The 19,088-nt window shown below is 35.2% G+C and overlaps 1 protein-coding gene across 12 annotated transcripts in view; it reads left to right on the forward strand.

Moving 5' to 3' along the window:
* PTPN13 (protein tyrosine phosphatase non-receptor type 13) overlaps window positions 1-19,088 on the forward strand; it is a 234,925-nt gene that overhangs the window by 100,508 nt on the left and 115,329 nt on the right. For 11 of the 12 annotated variants that reach the window (XM_060299633.1, XM_070045602.1, XM_070045603.1 and 8 more), the window contains exons 6-7: window positions 3,080-3,167; window positions 13,569-14,135. In XM_060299633.1, the coding sequence (XP_060155616.1) occupies window positions 3,080-3,167; window positions 13,569-14,135 (655 nt within the window). The remainder of the gene's footprint in view (window positions 1-3,079; window positions 3,168-13,568; window positions 14,136-19,088) is intronic. The other variant, XM_060299628.2, reaches the window with a different exon arrangement.

Raw genomic sequence — 19,088 nt, forward strand, 5'->3', positions numbered from 1 at the left:
GATGTAGGTCTAAACTTTATCTGCTCTGACCCTTTAGGTTATGGTGCCTGAGTCCCCCTCCTTTATGTAGGCTTTGGATTAGATTTACCGCTGTCACACAGGGTTCTTGCTGGCTTCCTCTTAATTCCTCATCCCTAAGGGTTTAGTTCTGCCATCTTAACCAGGATGTCGTATGGCTGGCAGGGGTATATCCAAATTCCACATGCTTTGCCAGTTGATAAGAAACAGGTTCATAAAGTCTTCTAGGCAGATGGTTTGTAAACTGTACCCCAAGGAGCCTTTGCGATTCTGTAGTCAGAGGAAGGGAGGTAGTAGAGGCTAAGTGAAGAGAGTTCTCGGCTGTTTATTTCCCCTCCTTAACTAGAGCTGATTTATTTGTTTATATTCCTGTATGTGATTTTTTTTTTTTGGAACAAAGATAAAGCTACTAAAACTTTGATCTTCTATTCAGACCAAAGTTTCCCAGATATTTTGAAATATATTTTTGTTTAAAAAATTTTCTCTATGGTCAAATAAAGTTGAGGAAAAACTATTTTAGGAAAATTAAGTATATTTTCACCATAGAACTTCCCAGAGCCTTTAATACACTAAGTTGTATTACTAACCCTCAAGAGGGATAGGCACACAGGTGAAACATTTCCCAAACTTATATTGGCCTTTTTTCACAGATCTTCTCATAATACTGATATTCTGTAAAAACTCGCTCTGAGGAACGTTGATCTGTACTAACTTCTTCACTTTATGGGCATGTTTCCTATTAATCAGCCAGGGATTTAAAAGCTATGAGATTTTGAGGGGAAAGGATACAAGTAATGACTGGGTTGAAAGATAGCACTTTGAGCTAGATCCTGTAGACTAGATAGAAAGGGTAATCCAGGCAGAGGGAAGTAAACTTGGACAAATGCTGTGAGATGGGAAAGAGCAGGATGTTTGAGGAACAGTAATAAGTCTGATATGGGGTGTGCTGTGGGGTTGTTTAGTGGGAGAGAAGAATAGAAAGGTCAGTTGGAATCAGCATGTAGAGAGCCTGCCTTTCTAAGTAGAAATAATAACACTCCCCTCATCCATTGCTCTTGCCAGTCTCCTGGACATCACTGGGCAGAAGTAACTCTCACAGCTACCTTTTTTTTTTTTTTTTTTTTTTTTTGCGGTACGTGGGCCTGTCACTGTTGTGGCCTCTCCTGTTGCAGAGCACAGGCTCCCAACGCGCAGGCTCAGCAACCATGGCTCACGGGCCCAGCCGCTCCGCGGCATGTGGGATCTTCCCCGACTGGGGCACAAACCTGCATCCCCTGCATCGGCAGGCGGACTCTCAACCACTGCGCCACCAGGGAAGCCCACAGCTACCATTTTTTAAGTGTTTACTTTGTGCCAGGCACTGTGCTGAATGACTTACGTGCTTTTTCACATTTATTCATCACAACCCCAGGTTACAAGAGATAATTTCATCCTCATTTTAGAGATAATGACACTGGGGCTCAAATAGATTAAATAACTTGCCCATGGCCACACACATGGTAAATGACAGAGACACAATTGGAATCTGGATCTCTCTGACCCCAAAGCCATTAGCTGTCAGCCATTATGCTCCTTGGAAGCTGTCATTGCCTCCAGTCGCTGATAGAACGAGTTAGTCTTTCACTCAGTGTGAAATTCACTACAAGTGACTATAATTCTTACTTACTTACTTAAAATTAATTAGCATAGAGTAAAAGTCAGTAGTCCAGCTTAGTTGTCCTGGTTTTTCCACTGATTTATATAGCATGTTTGACCTCAATTTTACTTACCTGTAAAATAGGAATAATGGTACATACCATCCACCCATATTACTGAACAGTTTTGCAAATAATTATTTCAATGTTGATGAGCTGCTTCAAGGTCCTTAGAATTTTTCCTTGCTATTTCTCCCTTTATTGTAATATGAAGATAATAATAATATGTACCACATGAGGTTTTTAGATAATTAACATAAAGTATTGTAAAGCCCTTAAGGTAGTGCCTGCTTTATAGTAATTGCTCAGTAAATGACAACTATTATTAATAGTAGTGTCAATGCAGGAATTCACAAAGATGATACAGGATTTTATCTCTTCAGTTACTGCCAATATAGTGCAATGTGGACCAGTACTATTTATATAATTTAAACGATAACATCATTTCAGAAATAGTTCCATTTAAGTCTTCTTATAGGTAGGAAGCATAATACCTCGAATACTACCTTAAATGGATTTTTAATGCATACTTAAATAAGTTTCACTCATGGAGGAATATTAAAATGTGTGTATGTGTGTGTAAACAGATAAGTGTGCATGTTCTTGGTGCCAGAGTTAAGTAATTTCTCTTCACCATTCTCTCTCCTTACATTTACTTCTTGAAGTTTCTCCTCTAATTGATCAGCTGAATAAATTCAGTATTCTAACATTTCACCCCTTGTAATGTGGAATTTGATGTGCTTTATGTTAAACAAGTGCCCTCGGTTGAAGTTATTAAAGTTTAAGACTACTTAAACGTTTTGTTCTAAAGTGTCTCAAAAGAGCATTGATTTAAATTTGTCATCCCTCAATATGTCTATTTAGTTTAAAATATTTCTCAAATGTAATTTCTGGCAGGCAAAATCTAGAAAATTATTTTCGAAAATAATTTAAATCAGCACCCTCAGTGCATAGTTGCAATTAGGAGAGAGCTTTATCATACCAGAATTAATATGGTTTTAAAATTATAGTCACACTTGAGAGGTGAAAGTGGTTATCAGTTTGGAAAAAAAAAATACTTCAAGTATGTTGTTTTGAAATGGAACTCATTTTAACTACTTTAATTTGGCTAATTTTGTTCCCTAGTTAGCAGATTAGTCTTTGACAGATGTTTCTTGGCTTTTATTTCCTGAAGATGAATTGGCCAAAACTAAACTACATAAATCTTATCCAAGGAATATATATTAACAATAGCAGACGTGGAGTGTTTTTACTTAAACGTTATCCTCTCCAAGAATTATCTAACTGGTGTCATTCTGTAGACAATTACCATGAAAATAAAAGGGAGATTCTATTGTCAAACTTGACTTTTGATTACCTATGTACAGACGGATCAGCTTTCCCGTAACAGTGAGCAAAAGCCTGATCGAAGCCAGACTATCCGAGACCGATTGAGAGGAAAAGGATTACCAACAGGTAAGAGTATATTAATAGGAAACTTTTAGGCTTTAACCTTAGTTATTATTTCCTTTACAAAATCATACTTAACCTAGCTTGGAAATCTGGTAATTGTGACCATCATCATAAGTGTGCAAAGTGGAGGCACCGTACAGATAAGGAATGCTATGTGTATTAATATATAAATCCATGATAGTTATGCAGAAAATGTTAATACAATCAGGACACCATGGTAAATAATTTCTTTCCCAGTATTGTTATTGTAGCAATAATATCATTTTTTACTTTATCATGGTATTTTGTATTAAAAATACATTTTAAAGTACGACAAAACATATATTTATGAACATAAATGCTACTAAAACAAAGGTTTCAGAAAGCAACATTATTCTTGTTGCATACTGTTATTTTCTATTCTGTTTCTTTTTTTAATGCTAATCGCACCCCACTAAATTGATTTTATGACCAACGAATTTCATGACTTAGAGTTACCAAATACTAACTTAGGTTATATGATGCTGACTAAGTAAAGACTGATGAAGAGTGGTCTTGCTATTTGCCAGTAGCGTTGGATAATTATAGGTTCTACATAGTTATTAAATTGATTTTTTAAGGAAATGAATAGAAATTCAAAACACAAGAAATGGAAGTAGAAAAACTAAATTTTTATCTGAAAGTTTATTTTTCAGTGGTAAGTTTCAAGCTTGGCTTATTTATAAAATGAACTTTTGTTTTTGTTGATTATCTTTGTTCTCTTTTCATCAAGCAATATTGATAATTATAATTTAAACATTAACAAAAATACTTTGTGGGTGAAATATTTTATTGTCTTAAGTCTTGAAGCTGGGGTTAAAGTAAATGTAAATATTGCTTAAATATATTCTAATAAAACATTCTAATTGATATAGTCAGATTAAAATGTTAAGATGTTTAACTGCTTAATTAGATAATCAGAGCACAGCTATCTTATTTAAAACCTATGAGAAACTCTCATTGTGAAAACTAAATATAGACATTTGATTATCCGGACTAAAAGTTTTGCAGAATTCAGAACTCTCATGTCTGAGAGGGAAGGATGTGCCCTAAGCAAGTGTACTGCTTCTCTTAAGAAGTCAAAGAAAAGCAATGAAATCATTTCTAATGGAGTGATTCTGTAATAATGCAGTTAGTTCTGTGTCTGTTTTGGTACTTTCATTTTACTTATTGAGAATAAGGATTGTTTTTCTGAAAAGGTACTTAGCTTTCATATCATCAGTATAGTCAATTTACTTCGGGTTACATAAAGTTCTGTTTCTAATACATATATTATTAGTTTATGCATGGGTCAGAAAAGAAGGCAGACTTTGCTTAACTTAGTTTTTACAATGCTTTGATGGCAATTAAAAAAGTATTTTTAACCCTTCCTTATGTTTTCTTACTATACTTACGTCCTTATATATATAGATACCTTCCTCTCATAGGTAAAAATCTGTTTTCTTTTATCTTAAAACAATACTAGGATTTGAGGTAAGATATCATGTGAACCTTGGTGCTAAGAATAGCAGCACTTTGTTAATCTATCAAATTTTGAATCAATTCCCTGTTTTAGAATAGAATGAGTCTTTTTCAAGGATACACAATGAATTTTTTTTTTTTTTTTTGGCTGCGTTGGGTCTTCGTTGCTGTGTGCAGGCTTTCTCTAGTTGCAGAGAGTGGGGGCTACTTTTTGTTGTGGTGCTCGGGCTTCTCATTGCCGTGGCTTCTCTTGTTGTGGAGCACAGGCTCTAGGCACGTGGGCTTCAGTAGTTGCAGCACGTGAGCCCTAGAGCATGAGGGCTTCAGTAGTTGCGGCGCATGGGCTCAGTAGTTGCAGCACTCAGGCTCTAGAGCACAGCCTCAGTAGTTGTGGCACATGGGCTTAGTTGCTCCACGGCATGTAGGATCTTCCTGGACCAGGGATCGAACCCATGTCCCCTGCATTGGCAGGCAGATTCTTAACCACTGCGCCACCAGGGAGGTCCACAGTGAATACTTTAATAAGTAAACGTTAGATTTAAAAGAAATGATTTGTTTCTCTTATTTATCATCTTTCTATTTCTTCCTTCCTTCTTATTCTCCTCTTATCTCCCTTTCTCCCCTCCTCCTTGCTTCCTTATTTCTCTTTCCTGTTCTTTCTCTCTTTTCGTAGCTCCCTTCTGTCATCTCCTGCTGTCATTAAGTGGCCAGGATATGAAATTGAAGTTTGTATGCTTGGTTGTTACTTGTTGATTTAGTAAATATGTTATATTATTATTAATTTTTAAAGATAGTTTGTTTTTTCTAAGAATAAAAAATGTTCCCAAATATATGAGACTCCCCCATTCTATCCCTCTTCATCATGAATCTACAGAATCTGCAGAAAAAGATCACCCCGCCATATTTAGTTTATCAAATTTTAAAGACTCACAAGTGTTAACATAGTTTAGATTATATTACTTTCAATGATTCAGAGTCTTGTTGTTTCAGACATCAATTGTTATGTAACATTTTAGAGGTAGCAATAGAGATTGAAATGAATCTATGCCAACTCTATAACATACTTTTTTTTTTTTACTGGTAAGTTATTTTGTTTTATTTTTTTAATTTTCATTTTGTATTGGAGTATAGTTGATTAACAATGTTGTGTTAGTTTCAGGTGTACAGCAAAGTGATTCAGTTATATCAATACATACACATGTATCTATTCTTTTTCAAATTCTTTTCCCATTTAGGTTATTACAGAGTATTGAGCAGAGTTCCCTGTGATATACAGTAATTGCTTGTTGGTTATACATTTTATCTATAGCATATTTTAAATAGCAGGTTATTTACTTGTCATTTACATATATACATATATTTGTGAAAACCATATACAAAATTAAGCTTTCTGGACACATAGATGCTAGAGATGGGGAAAATCCACTATTAAGCATGTTAGTTTTTGTACGTGTTAAATGAATGTTTGTTGATTGAATGAGTATGAGAAAAAGTTTTATAAAAATATTAGATATAGTAATACATTTGTAATAAAATGTTAATGGTTCTGAAAAGAAATATATGAGACTATGATTTAATTTTTTAGATAGCCTATTTTAAGCCTTAAGTTGTGTGCAGAGTAAAAAATAAACTGGTAGTTTAGTTCACCATCTTGGCTCATGTTGTTAGACTATTTTATTATAACAACAAATGTATCAGAAGTTTTAAACCAAAGTATTAATGCCTTTTATTTATGACTTTGTTTTTGTAATATTAAGACTTAGTATTACTGTCTAATAGTGCTCTAGAATTCTTATGACTAATAGACTGTCCAAATGCAGATAATCTAGAAGTGACTATAGTAACTTAAGAAAATTAACAGAGAAATCTGTAAATAGACTGTCCATAGATTTTAATTCTCTAATAATCCTATCTTCTTATTGGAGAGTACAATCTCTCCAATATCTAAACTCAAGAGAATTTGTAAGGAGTTACAATTTGTCACTCAGGATAAACCTAAATTAGTTCCTGTAGTTGGGGTAGAACTAGAGGTTCTTATACTTAAAGAAACAATAGCCTTTTGGATCCTCAGCCTGTCTTAGCCGTTGCTTACTGCTAAGCAGTAAGGAAAATATTACTGCTCAAAGTCTCTTTTAATTTATCTTTAATAAATTTGTAAAACCACATCTCAAGGACAGAATCCACACAGTATACTAATTACAGACATTACCAGACAGAAGCAATTAGGAACTAATAGTCTGTGGCACACACTTATTAATATAACTCTTAAGATTAAAAAAATTAACTCATGAAGAAGAAATATTCTTCTAGGACACTGGTGTTACCTTTGGGCAGTGCCAGTTCTTAACTGTCAGTGGTCACTTGCAGCAACGCAACGTTGTCGTATTACATTAGTAGTAAGGCATTCTCTTTGATGCAGACCAACCTAAAGCCTTTATGTAGTGATAACTTAGTTTATTACATTCCTGACCACTATTCTCAATAAATAAAATGTCAAGATGGGCAGTGAGATACAGAATTAGATTAAAAGAAGTAAGCAATTTTAGACATAATGCCTCGTATCTAAGTGATCTGATTGTTCAACTAAAACTTAACAATAAAATTTTTCATTTATGAGTAAATGACCATAAAAGGTCTCTCCTTACATCTTACCTCTGAGATCTGTTACAGAAGCTAAGGCCTAAACTAGTGGGCTGTGTGCCTCCACTCTGTTATATAATACTGTCAATGCTGATAAAAGGCTTCACTAAGCAGAAAGAAATCAAACATTTCCTGCCAAGAAAGCTTAAGGTGGAAACCTACACCTTGATCAGATCAGCATGATAGTGCTTCAGAACTTGGGCGTATTGATAATATCATGTTTCTTTTTTTATGTACCTGAACACATTTGTGAAGACAGATGGGGAATCGGGGAGCCTCTTTTAATAGTGAAATGTCATTTTGAAGTTAGCTTCTAAGAGATGCTGTGAATTTTTTGAGACTCAGTGTGAGGAGAAAGATGAATGATGATATCCCATTAAGGATAATGTTCATCATAAATAACAAAAATAGTTAAAACACAATGTACTTTACAAGGAAGATTTTTTCAATTTAATTTAATAAATGGAATATGTTATATTATGAATACTCTTTATGATCTTAAAATTTTTTATTCATAGCTCTTCAACATTTATTTATTGTTTGCCATTTACTTTTTAGCAAACTACGCACCCTCTGAAAGAAAATGTTTGTGGTTTCATTTTAAATTTGAATACTTATAATTGTATGTAATCTAATGTTGTCTGTAAACTGTTTCCGAACTCAGAGCATCTTTAAAGGTGGAAAAATCTACCTATAGTCACTAATTGTTCTGTTCTGAATAACTTAATTTTTTAAATTATAGAATCTAAAACTTTACCAGGAGATCTTTTGATTTCTGGTTTTATGACTTTCTCTCAAAATAACTTAAATTCTCCCTCAGATAATTATATGCTGAGAAAAATAAAATAGAAACAAAATTTAGAACTTTATGTTGCTACTTGTTCAGAAGAGCTCATAATAGTTCAAATGGGTTAGTTCGTTTATCCTGTCACCTCTAAGAAGACATAACAAATTTTATCCACATTTTTGTAGATGGAGGAAGTGAGAAACAAATTAAGTGGCCTGCCCCAGCTCAGGGATTGAATGACAAAGCTAGTTAAAACCCCATCTTTTGACAGTAATCTTTCTGGTAGATTATGCTACCTAAATTGACTTTAAAAGGTTTCAAAAGTTATATAACCAGTCCATTCTGCAAGCATTTTTTTTGGAATTTCTTTTATCAGGAACAGTAAATACAAAAACAAGTAAGACATGATCCCTTATGTTATTGTTCCAGTTGGGGGTGGGGGTGAGGAAATGAGTAGGAGTGATGGCAGATATATAATAAAATGGTTAATTTTAATACAGTGAGAGAATGTCTTCATAGAGGTCCAGCATGCTCTGTGAGTTTAGATGAAGGAGCTTCTAACTCTGCCAGGATAGGAAAATACCACAGAAAGCTCCACCTGAAATCTTTTAAAAAGTAGCTACAATGGCATTGCTTTCAGAAATACCATTAGTTTAATTTCCTGTGATCAAAATGAGTAGTGAGCATAGCTATTAGGTGAACTTAATTAATGATTTCAGTGCTGCTTTTTGCTTGTTTAATAAAGTAATTATAATAGCCTGGGCACATGTTTGGAAAGATCTGGAAAGCATCTGAAGAAATTGCATTTTGTCTAGTCTCAAATATAGTTATTTGAGGTGACACTGGTATTAACAGTAGATGGTTTTCACTTGTTTACTAGACTGAAGCATCTAATAAGAGGGCCTAGAATTCCATGTTTTTCCTCATTTATATGTCCAGATGCTATATTTGAACTCTAATTTTGAGTTCCCAGATTAGTGAAATTTTTTCCCTAGTGCTTTAGCAACACAAAGCAACTATGATACTATATTGCTGTGTATGATGACATGTGTATTTTATCCACCTGTGAAGTGTTAATCAGGCAATTACATATCTTGTTGTGTAGTTGAAGATAGTGAGCATCATTGACATGACAAAACGCATTGAGACTCCAGCCAGTTAGGAATATGTGATTTAAGAATAGTATGTTTATAACCAGCTGAAATCCACCTCTCTGTGTCTCTACCTAAAGATATGTCTCCTTTTTTTCCCCAAAATCAAAGAAAAGCAGTCCTAGGCTAGAATATCCACTGGAGAAACCACCTACCTCAAAACATCTCTTTCCTACCACTTCCTTTCTTTTCCTTCGAAAGGTCATCCACACTCAGTTTCTCCCTTTAATGCTTTTGTAGCTCATAGCTCTTACAATTTTACTTTAGAGCATTTGTAACAAGTATATACGTACCACTTTGAACCTTGTTTCACACTTCCACAGTTTTTTTGCTGTTTTCCTGAAGAGTATCACTGCCCTCTCCCTTCCCTCCCCCGCCATCTTACTTTCTCACTTCTCTTCCTATGTCACCATGCCTTTCTTTGTGCTGTTGGCTACTAGAAGAGAATTGTGGTTCAAAATCATTACTTTATAAGTAATAGTCATGAGATGTTAAGTTAGCTATCACAACGTGATTTCCAAACATATAAAGCAAAATGAGCCATATTTTGTAGAAACAGAGTAGGAAGTTAATATAAACCTTTAAATGAATTATTTTCATTATAATTTTGTTCTACCCTGAAGAATTTAAAATAACTTTCTGAAGTTTTTAATAACTATGAACTGAAATATTTTATATCTATTAATTTTTATAAAGACAATAAAAACCTAGCATTTATAAAGCCATAGTTGTCCAAGAGCCACCTTATTAGCAATTAGTTTTAAGCTTCATATGACAAGTGAGAAGACATGGCTCTTTTAGGATACCATGGCCCAGTAATAGATAGCTGGTAAATACTAATGACTTAAAAGAGAATAATATACCGTTACGAATGTAATAGACTCATGATACATTTGGAAAGTGATCTATTTCAATAGTAGTCAGCTTCACTGAAGAAGTCATATTTAAAATAAAACTATAGAATAAGAAACAACTAACCATAAGAAAGGTCCTAACATTTAAGAGACCTTAACAGAGAAAAACCTGTGGCCTGGATGGAATAAGGAAAGTGGAGATGAGACTAAAAAGGATTCAAGTGGCATGCCCAAAAGGAGTCTAGATTTTATTTGGAGTGCAATAGTATGCCTTTGAGACTTTAAGCAGGATGGTGACGTCATGGAATGTGTTTTTAAAAGTTAGTTCTGGCTGCTGGGTGGAGGGTAGTCGGATGAAAAAAGAAGCATGGAGGCCATTGCAGTTATATAATCAAGTGATAATGTTAATTGGGAATAGGGTGATGCCAGTGGAATTGGAAATAACGGAGTAACATATCTTTGAGAATTTAGATAGCCAACACTTTCTGATGGGTTTGATATGGGGAATTAAGAAGATGAAGGGTTTCAGGAGGGTGCCCGTATTTCTGTTTTGAGCCATCAGTTGGATAATGGTGCCACTCATTCAGGTTGGAAAGACCAGGGTAAATGGACATCTCTGGGTATGGGAAGCAAAAGATTAGTTTTAAGCATGTTCAGTTTGTGGTGCTTCTGAGATATACTAGTAGAAGGTCCAGTTGTTTCAGACTGGAGCTCCCAGAAGAGATCAGTGCCAAGAAAATAAATTGGGGAGTTGTCAGTATGTAGATAATATTTAAAGCCTTGTTAATAGGTGAAATTGTATAAGGAAAGAGTGAAAAGATAAGGTTCTAAAACTGACATCTGAGGAAAGCCAACATTTGGATATCCAGTAGAGGAGGAAAAGCAGACTTAGAATGAGCAGTCTGAGAAGTAGGAAGAAACCAAGCTTGTACAGAGAGGAAAATGATTCGTTAAGGGATTGTCATCACTATTAGTTGTTGCTGAGAGGTAGGTAAGAAATGGATGCAGAAGTGTCCATTGGATTTGGTAATATGGGTATCATCAGTGATATATGATGAGAGTTGCCAAGGTGTAGAGGAATGGGAAGTTGACTAAAGTGGGTAGAATAATGAATGGGAAGTGAGAAATTGGAGACAGCAGTAGCTGGAGGGGAAATGTGGTAATAGGGGAGAGGTTTTGTTTAGTTTGGTTTTGTTATAGAGATATTAGAGCACGTTTTGTGTACTAATGGGAATGACTCAGTAGAAATGGGGGATAATGAAGATGGAAGCAGAGAGGGTAGAAGTTAATTAACCAAAGAAATAAAATCTTTGATAAACTAAGAGGAGGGAGGAATTGAACACATATCGAGAATTGGCCTTTGGTAAGAAATTTCATCCTTTGAGACAGTAGGGAAAAGATTGCAGACATGGGTAGATATGTAGAATTAATCATGGAAAAATGAGTTGTCTTCTGACAACTATTTTCTTGGTGGAATATGAGACCAGCTCATCAGGCAAAGAGAGATGAGAGTTAAGGTGGGAAATCTGAAGAATGAGGGAAAATGAATCAGTTGTGGAAAGTGAGTGAACTTACTCTTAGCACATGATGTTGAGTGTCCGAAATGGTTGACCGTGAATTTATGGTGCTGCCAAAATACCCACTTGTTTGATTTTCTCCAAGTTTTGACTACTTGTTGGTAGTCAAGATAGTAAAAGAAGGCAAATTGTTGAGTTCATCTGTGATTCTATGATCTGTAAATCCTTTCAATTCTTATTTTTTATCTATTGTATTCTATCAATTTTAAGAGTATCTTTGTTCTGTATATTTAATACAATTTTAAATTAATGAGTCAATATGTGGTTTAAGAATGTAATTCACTGAAATACTGTAAGATAGACATATTTATCAGTTTAAAATTATTTTATATTAGAATCTAAAGTCTGTGGCAATCTATGTGTCTAGATGTGGTGTGGTATATTTCCCAGTATTCTGTAGATCAGGGGTCCCCACCCCTGGGGCCACGGACAGGTACTGGTCCATGGCCTGTTAGGAACTGGGCTGCACAGCAGGAGGTGAGTGGTGGGCGAGCAAGCAAAGCTTCATGTGCCGCTCCCCTTTGCTCCCCAGCGCTCACATTACCCCCTGAACCATCATCCCCCTCCCCCAGTATGTGGGAAAATTGTCTTCCGTGAAACCAGTCCCTGGTGCCAAAAAGGTTGGGGACCGCTGCTATAGATGATGTGCCCCCAAATAGGAGATGTTATCCTTATTTGCACTTGAGTGGATCCATGTTCAGGGGGAAAATGAGTTCCAAGAAAACATTTGAATCTAATTTTCAAGCAATTATGTGTTGCCATTCTGAAATTAATTTACTTTTCTATGATTATTAAGGTAAAATTCGTGGTCAGGGAATTAGAGCTTATAGTTGTTACCCTGAAGAAGCAATTGACTTCTTCAAATGAATCAGTAAACAATTTATTATTATCAGGAAGGTTTTAGTCATCATTTTACATTGTAACCATAGCAAATAGGTTATCAAAGAGGGATCACAGAAGGTCATGCAGGAAATCTTCAGTGTTTATGGGCTATTGGGTTAGTAACTATTTTTCTACATTTCTCTTTTTAATAGTGGAGCCATATATATGTGTGATTTTTGTTGTTGTTGAATCTATGAATTCAAAAAATTTCTGGTTGGACATTTTTGCTGCGCCTCAATGCATTTAGACTGCTGCCTTAAAAAAAATTAGAATGGCATACTGGTTTTAACTACATCAAAGACTAAAGCATAAATAAGAATGGGTAATTTCTTCTAGTTGACAAATATTGATACATTGTGTTCGAGAGGAAAAACTATTTCAGTACATGATGGTCTGCCGTGGAAAAATTGTTTCTTACATAATTTAAACACAGTCAAATTGTGTGGATTTCAAACATAATCAAATTTTCTGAAAACATATCTAATCATAATAAAACTTTGATACTTAAGAATTCCAAACAGTACAATCTTTTTTCCGTCCAGAATATAGCAAGAATTCTTTGTTTCTTCTTTGAACATGTTTATTTAAATGACCAGAAAATGGCAGGGCTTTATATTGAAATAATACCTATTTGAATTATATCTTTAGAAGTTAAAGGAGTATACTACATATTCTATTATTACCCCAAATCGTTTCATGAATAATTAATATTCTACCAAACTGGTTAGTATCAGAAACTCTTATCTATTTTTTAAAATCAAATCATTCACCTTTGAATATAAAATAATGCTACTTTAAGAAGTAATTTCAATATATTATTGATATCATTAGGTTAGAAACATTGAACTGTGAAAAGTTATACAAACATAACATCTCTTTCCACTTCCCTTATCATCACCACCATCCCATTTCATCTCTCTTCCTCCATTCGGAGAATTAGGAAATTGCCACCACTTTCATTGTCAGTAGTAAGGTTACATTCCAGTTATTTTCTAAAAATTCTGTGCATACATGATAGATTCTTATCATTCCAGGAAGAAGCTCTACTTCTGATGTACTAGACACATACAAGTCTCCGTTCTCTCATCAGACCTTTCTTAACAAAGGGCTTAGTAAATCTATGGGATTTCTGTCCATCAGAGACACACAATATGAAGAAGTTTATTTCAAGGACATTTCATCAGATAATAACTCTGGACATGAAGATTCTGAAAATTCTTGCTCCCCTTACCAGTTCAAAACTAGTGGCCCAGAAAAAAAAGCTATCCCTGGCATTGATGCACTTCCCAAGAAGAAGATTTGGGCTTCATCCATGGACTTGCTTTGCACAGGTGACAGAGACATCTCTTCTGGGGAGACTGACAGACACCAACACTGTCTGCCTGAGGCGGTAACAGTACGGACTTCAACTACTCCTAGGAAAAAGGAGGCAAGATACTCAGATGGAAGCATGGCTTTGGATATCTTTGGCCCTCAGAAAATGGATCCAGTGTTTCACACACGAGAATTGCCCACCTCCTCAGCAATATCAAGTGCTTTGGACCGAATCCGAGAAAGACAAAAGAAACTTCAGGTTCTGAGAGAAGCCATGAATGAAGAAGGTTAGTAATTTCGTGTGTGTTTGAGAGAGAATTGAATTGAAGTATTTAAAATTGTGTTTTGAAATAAAGAAGGGTTAGTAAACCATTCCATAAGTCTTATTTCCACTGCCAAACCTTTGTAGCCAAATTAGCGTCTTTCTTCTCTATCAATTTCTGTTCTTCCTTCCACAAAAAACCCTAATCAAAGTACAGTGCTACCACAAAGTCATCCCTACTAAACACACCCAGTCCAGCCACTGTATAAGTCTCTCAATGTTTTAGGTAGGCAGGAGCCATGTTTTCTACTTCTTTTTAATCCTCCACAGCACCGGCTATCATGCACTATCTTGTGGGAGGCTTCTGTAAAGGACTGGTTCGTGGAAATTAGATGCAGTTAATCAAAATCAGCAATCCCAGGGAGGCAGCGTAGACTGGTGACAGTACAGTGGTTCCCAAACCACCAGCTTCAAAAAACACATTTTGGGACACGACTCCTGGAGATTATAATTTCTTTGGTCTGGAATGAAGTTTTAAATCTACATTTTTAAAATCATAGTGTTTAGGTTTATAGATTTAGAGTCAGACAGCCTAGGCTTGAATTATTTACCCAACTCAGTAGCTATGTGATCCTTAGTTCAGCAGCTGGGCTTAATCACTCCGTCTTAAGTTACCCTATGTGTAAAATGGGCTTAACACAAATAAATTAATTGGGTAGTGAATGTAAAGTGATTAATAAGTCAAATTATTACAATCCTAGTATGGGGGCATAAAATAACTTCATAAATTATCAGTTATTATTTACAAGGGAAAACTCTGTTTCAAAAGTACCTATTCACACACAAAGTACAATATATTGAACAGAACAAAATTATGTTCTAGACATGGATAAAGGCTGTTTTTAGTATAGATAAGTAGAAGAGAGGGCAAAATAAGAATTTTCAATCTAATCCTCTCCATTTTTTAAAAGATTTATTTATTTATTTTATTTATTTTTGGCTGCATCGGGTCTTAGTTGTGGCACACGGAATCTTCGTTGAGGTGTGCGGGCTTTTCCTTGCAGTGCGTGGGCTTCTCTCTAGTTGTGGTGTGCAGGCTCCGGGGCACGTGGGCTCTGTAGTTGTGGCACGCAGGTTCCAGAGTATGTGGGCTCTGCACACGTGGGTTCTCTAGTAAAGGCGCACAAGCTCAGTAGTTGTGGCACGAGGGCTTAGTTGCCCTGTGGCATGTGGGATCCTAGTTCCCTGACCAGGGGTTGAACCTGTGTCCCCTGCATTAGAAGGCGGATTCTTTACCACTGGACTACCAGGGAAGTCCCTAATCCTCTACATTTTTGAAGATTAAAGTTTTGTAACTGCCGCTTCTAGACCCCTGGAACATAGGTGATTAAAGGGAGCTTTAAGGTGCTTCTAGTTCAGTGAGAGTAGTAACATAATCAAGGGTCATATTCATTTTTAAGATCATGTCCTAGTGAATATTTTTGATTCATAGGTTACCTTGACAGTACTCTGCTAAAGGTTTGGTCTGTTACTTAAGTTTTAAGCATAGTTCTAGGACTGAAAATAGACCCCACATTGTGCTTTACTTCTCATAAATGAAGTTTTGCACTTTTTTTTTCAATTCAGGAGTTGCAAATAAGTGGGGAAATTGAAATTATGGAGGAAATTATTGAACACTTAACTAATATTATGGGTTTGTATATAATTGCATTGTTAAAAACATTAGCGAGCATTATGAGATGGTCAAATATAACCTAGATCTAAAAACTTTCAAAGACTTAAAAAGACTTTTATTTTTCAATGAAAATAAAAACTTAGAAATTTGTTTTATGCATGATTTCACTGTTTAACTCTGATAAGTAAACTTTTAGAGTTGTGACAGCAAAAAGCAGTCACTTTGTAGCTTAAAATAAAGTCTCTCCTTTCAGAAGTTTTATTTCATGACTATTTAGTGTTGCACAACTGCTAACATATGAATATAATTTATCCTGACATTCTTATGAGCATTCCCTCATGGAGACATTTATGTAAAGAAATTCTGCCCATTGTGGGAAAAAAAAATTCCTCAATGATTCAAATAGATAAAACCATGTTTGTCTCAGAATATAAATAGTGAAGATACACACCAGTTTAGATGACTGTTTCTAACATTTAAAAGGTTGACTGGTATATTTTCTTAACATGTAAATATTAAAATATTAATTTATAATGTTTTCAGGTGTACGTTTCAAAAGATTATCTGACTTACTATTTGGTAAATTAATAGTAGTTTGGATTAGTGAAGTGAGGAAAGTGTTTTTTACCCTTGAACCTTGGTTGAGAGTCAAATAGTAAAACATCAAAACTTTAGTGAAAATATTTTTAATTTGTTAAATTATGCTACAATAAATAGTCTGTTTAACATGTTTTGTTTGAATAGGTGATTTATGGGGATTTCCTATAGAGTGAGTATTAAGTCAAATTATGTCCTAGTTTGCATAGAAGTCTTTTATCTTCTTGGGAAACATGTGCATGCATGTGTGTGTAAGTGTACTATGGAAACTCAAATAGACCAACTTGTTTTCAGATATGCATATATATATCTGCAAAGATGATATATAATCTCTGTAAACTCTTATTTTTTCAAAATGCTAACTTGTTACAAAAAAAAATTTCCAGATTTAGAAATTTTAGGTTTATTATAAGAGATAAAAGAAAAGGAAAAGATTTCTTTTTAAAAATAAATATGCTTTCAATTATTTGATATAGGACAATTTCTATCCTGAAATCTTTCTTTGGTATTGAAGAGTTTTCAAAAGCATTTGCTCCCACAAAGAACCTACCCATTTTCCCCCCAGAGTATATTTTATAACCAAGTTAAGGAAAACAGAACACCTTGAAAATGTTGGTTTATTATGGAAATATAGCACCTTAAATAAACTCCATTATTATATAGTAACTTGCAAGTAGTAATAAATTATATTTGCTTTAGACTAAAAGCATTGTTTGAAAGGAATGTTTGAGGTTTGGAATTCAAAAGCAATAATTTTATTAGTTATTTAGTTGAATAATTTACTGGTTTTATGCTGTGCTTTCTTTTTCTAAAGGTAGGATAATTTATGTTAGCCGAGCAAAGTACAGATTGCCAATATGAAGATTTCAGCTAGTATACAAAGAAGAAAAAAAATGGAAAATAATATAAACCCATTTATCTCATTTAATTCTTATGAATAGTAGGCTTCATAGATCCCTTTTCTGTGGACTAAAGCATTTAAAAATATTAATACTCTGGGGGCTTCCCTGGTGGAGCAGTGGTTGAGAGTCCGCCTGCCGATGCAGGGGACACGGGTTCGTGCCCTGGTCCAGAAGGATCCCACATGCCGCGGAGCAGCTGGGCCCATGAGCCGTGGCCGCTGAGCCTGCGCGTCCGGAGCCTGTGCTCCACAGAGGGAGAGGCCACAACAGTGGCCCACATACCGCAAAAAAAAAAAAAATACTTTATACAGTTTTTGTGATCTTTACAATTGGAAGTTGCTACTGGGTATCAGTAATTTTAGAATTAGAAGAGGTCTTAAAGCACATGTGCTTGGGCTTCTGAAGATTTAATAATGTACCCAAGATCACATAACTGGTTAATGATAAAGTTTCCATTGTTATGGGAGATTGTAGATTTCCATGAGAGATTTCAGCATTCCGTCTAAGAATTTCCCACTACATGTTACCTCTTAATTTTTAAAAAAGGATGTGTTGCAGTGTTCACTGGGATAATACAACAGTCAGAAGAAAAGAAATTGCTAAATTGCAGTTTGTTCTTTGGGGCACATGAAGAGATTCATTGAACTAATGGGAAAGACAGTTGTCTCCTTCAACCTCAAATGTATAGCCCTTACCTTAGCCCAGGCCCCATCCTCTTGAAAGGAGCCTGTACCTAAATCAGCTCCGTAGCATCTCCTCAGCTGACAGCATCAACCAGCCAACTAGCACAGGGGAAATCAGACTTTAAAATCACAGAGTTTGGTGTTGGAAGGAATTTGGATATCATTTAAATCAAACATCTCATTTTCAGAGACCCAGAGTAGACTAGTTTGCCAAAGGAAAGACATAATTCATAAATCATAACAGAGCTGAATTTAGAATCCGGGTCTCTGAAGCCCCAGAATAAGATCTTTTCTATTCTGCCATTCTGATTTCAAGCAGAAACCAGAAACATTTCAGATATATTGTTGGGAAAATATTTTACTGCCTGGGAAGTTGGACATTCAACTAACCACCTAAACAAACCCCTTAGGTCTCTTCCTAGTAAAATTATATAATTTTTAATACAGTAAAACAAGATATAGAGGCTCATTTGGTTTTTCCTTCAATAAACCACACTGGATATGGGTTAAGGTGGAGCTCCATTGTGTCATATCCTCTATTGTGGCAGATAGTGGGATTTTGTTTTGCTTTGTTTTGGATAGTGTTTTGATGGGGCTCTACTGCGGTAGGATCTGTAAGATGGTTATCCTGTACCTGATGGCATAAGAGAGTAAACTATCAAAAAGCAGTGATTGGTATTGAGTGCTCTAATTTCTTTGGGAACAAAATAAAGTTAGGAACAAAAAAGATCCCAAGAAAGAAATTGTAGTTGAAGTTTAAACATTATAAGATTATTATGATGATTATTAATAGTTTTCTACATTCATAAAGCAGTGAGGGAGGGGCAGGAAGAAACATAACAGCTTTCTCTCATGGAAACTAGTTTTAAAATTTGATGTCATTCCCTTTTTTTGCTTTATTCTTTTCATTTCACTCTTTTCACCTCAGCATAGGACTGTACTGTTATACGCTTTTCCCTTCTTCCCTGTTCCCAGTATTTTCTTTTCCACCTGTCTCTACTCCATCTCAAGATCTGAGAAATTGTCTGTTTTCTAATGAGAGTATCTGTTGTCGTGTCATTTGTGGTGTAATCACCACACACTCCCTATCCATTGCTCTGTGGGTTGGCAGCACATTCCTG

The sequence above is a fragment of the Globicephala melas genome, chromosome 5 (genome assembly GCF_963455315.2).
Source record: "Globicephala melas chromosome 5, mGloMel1.2, whole genome shotgun sequence".
Lineage (NCBI taxonomy): Eukaryota > Metazoa > Chordata > Mammalia > Artiodactyla > Delphinidae > Globicephala > Globicephala melas.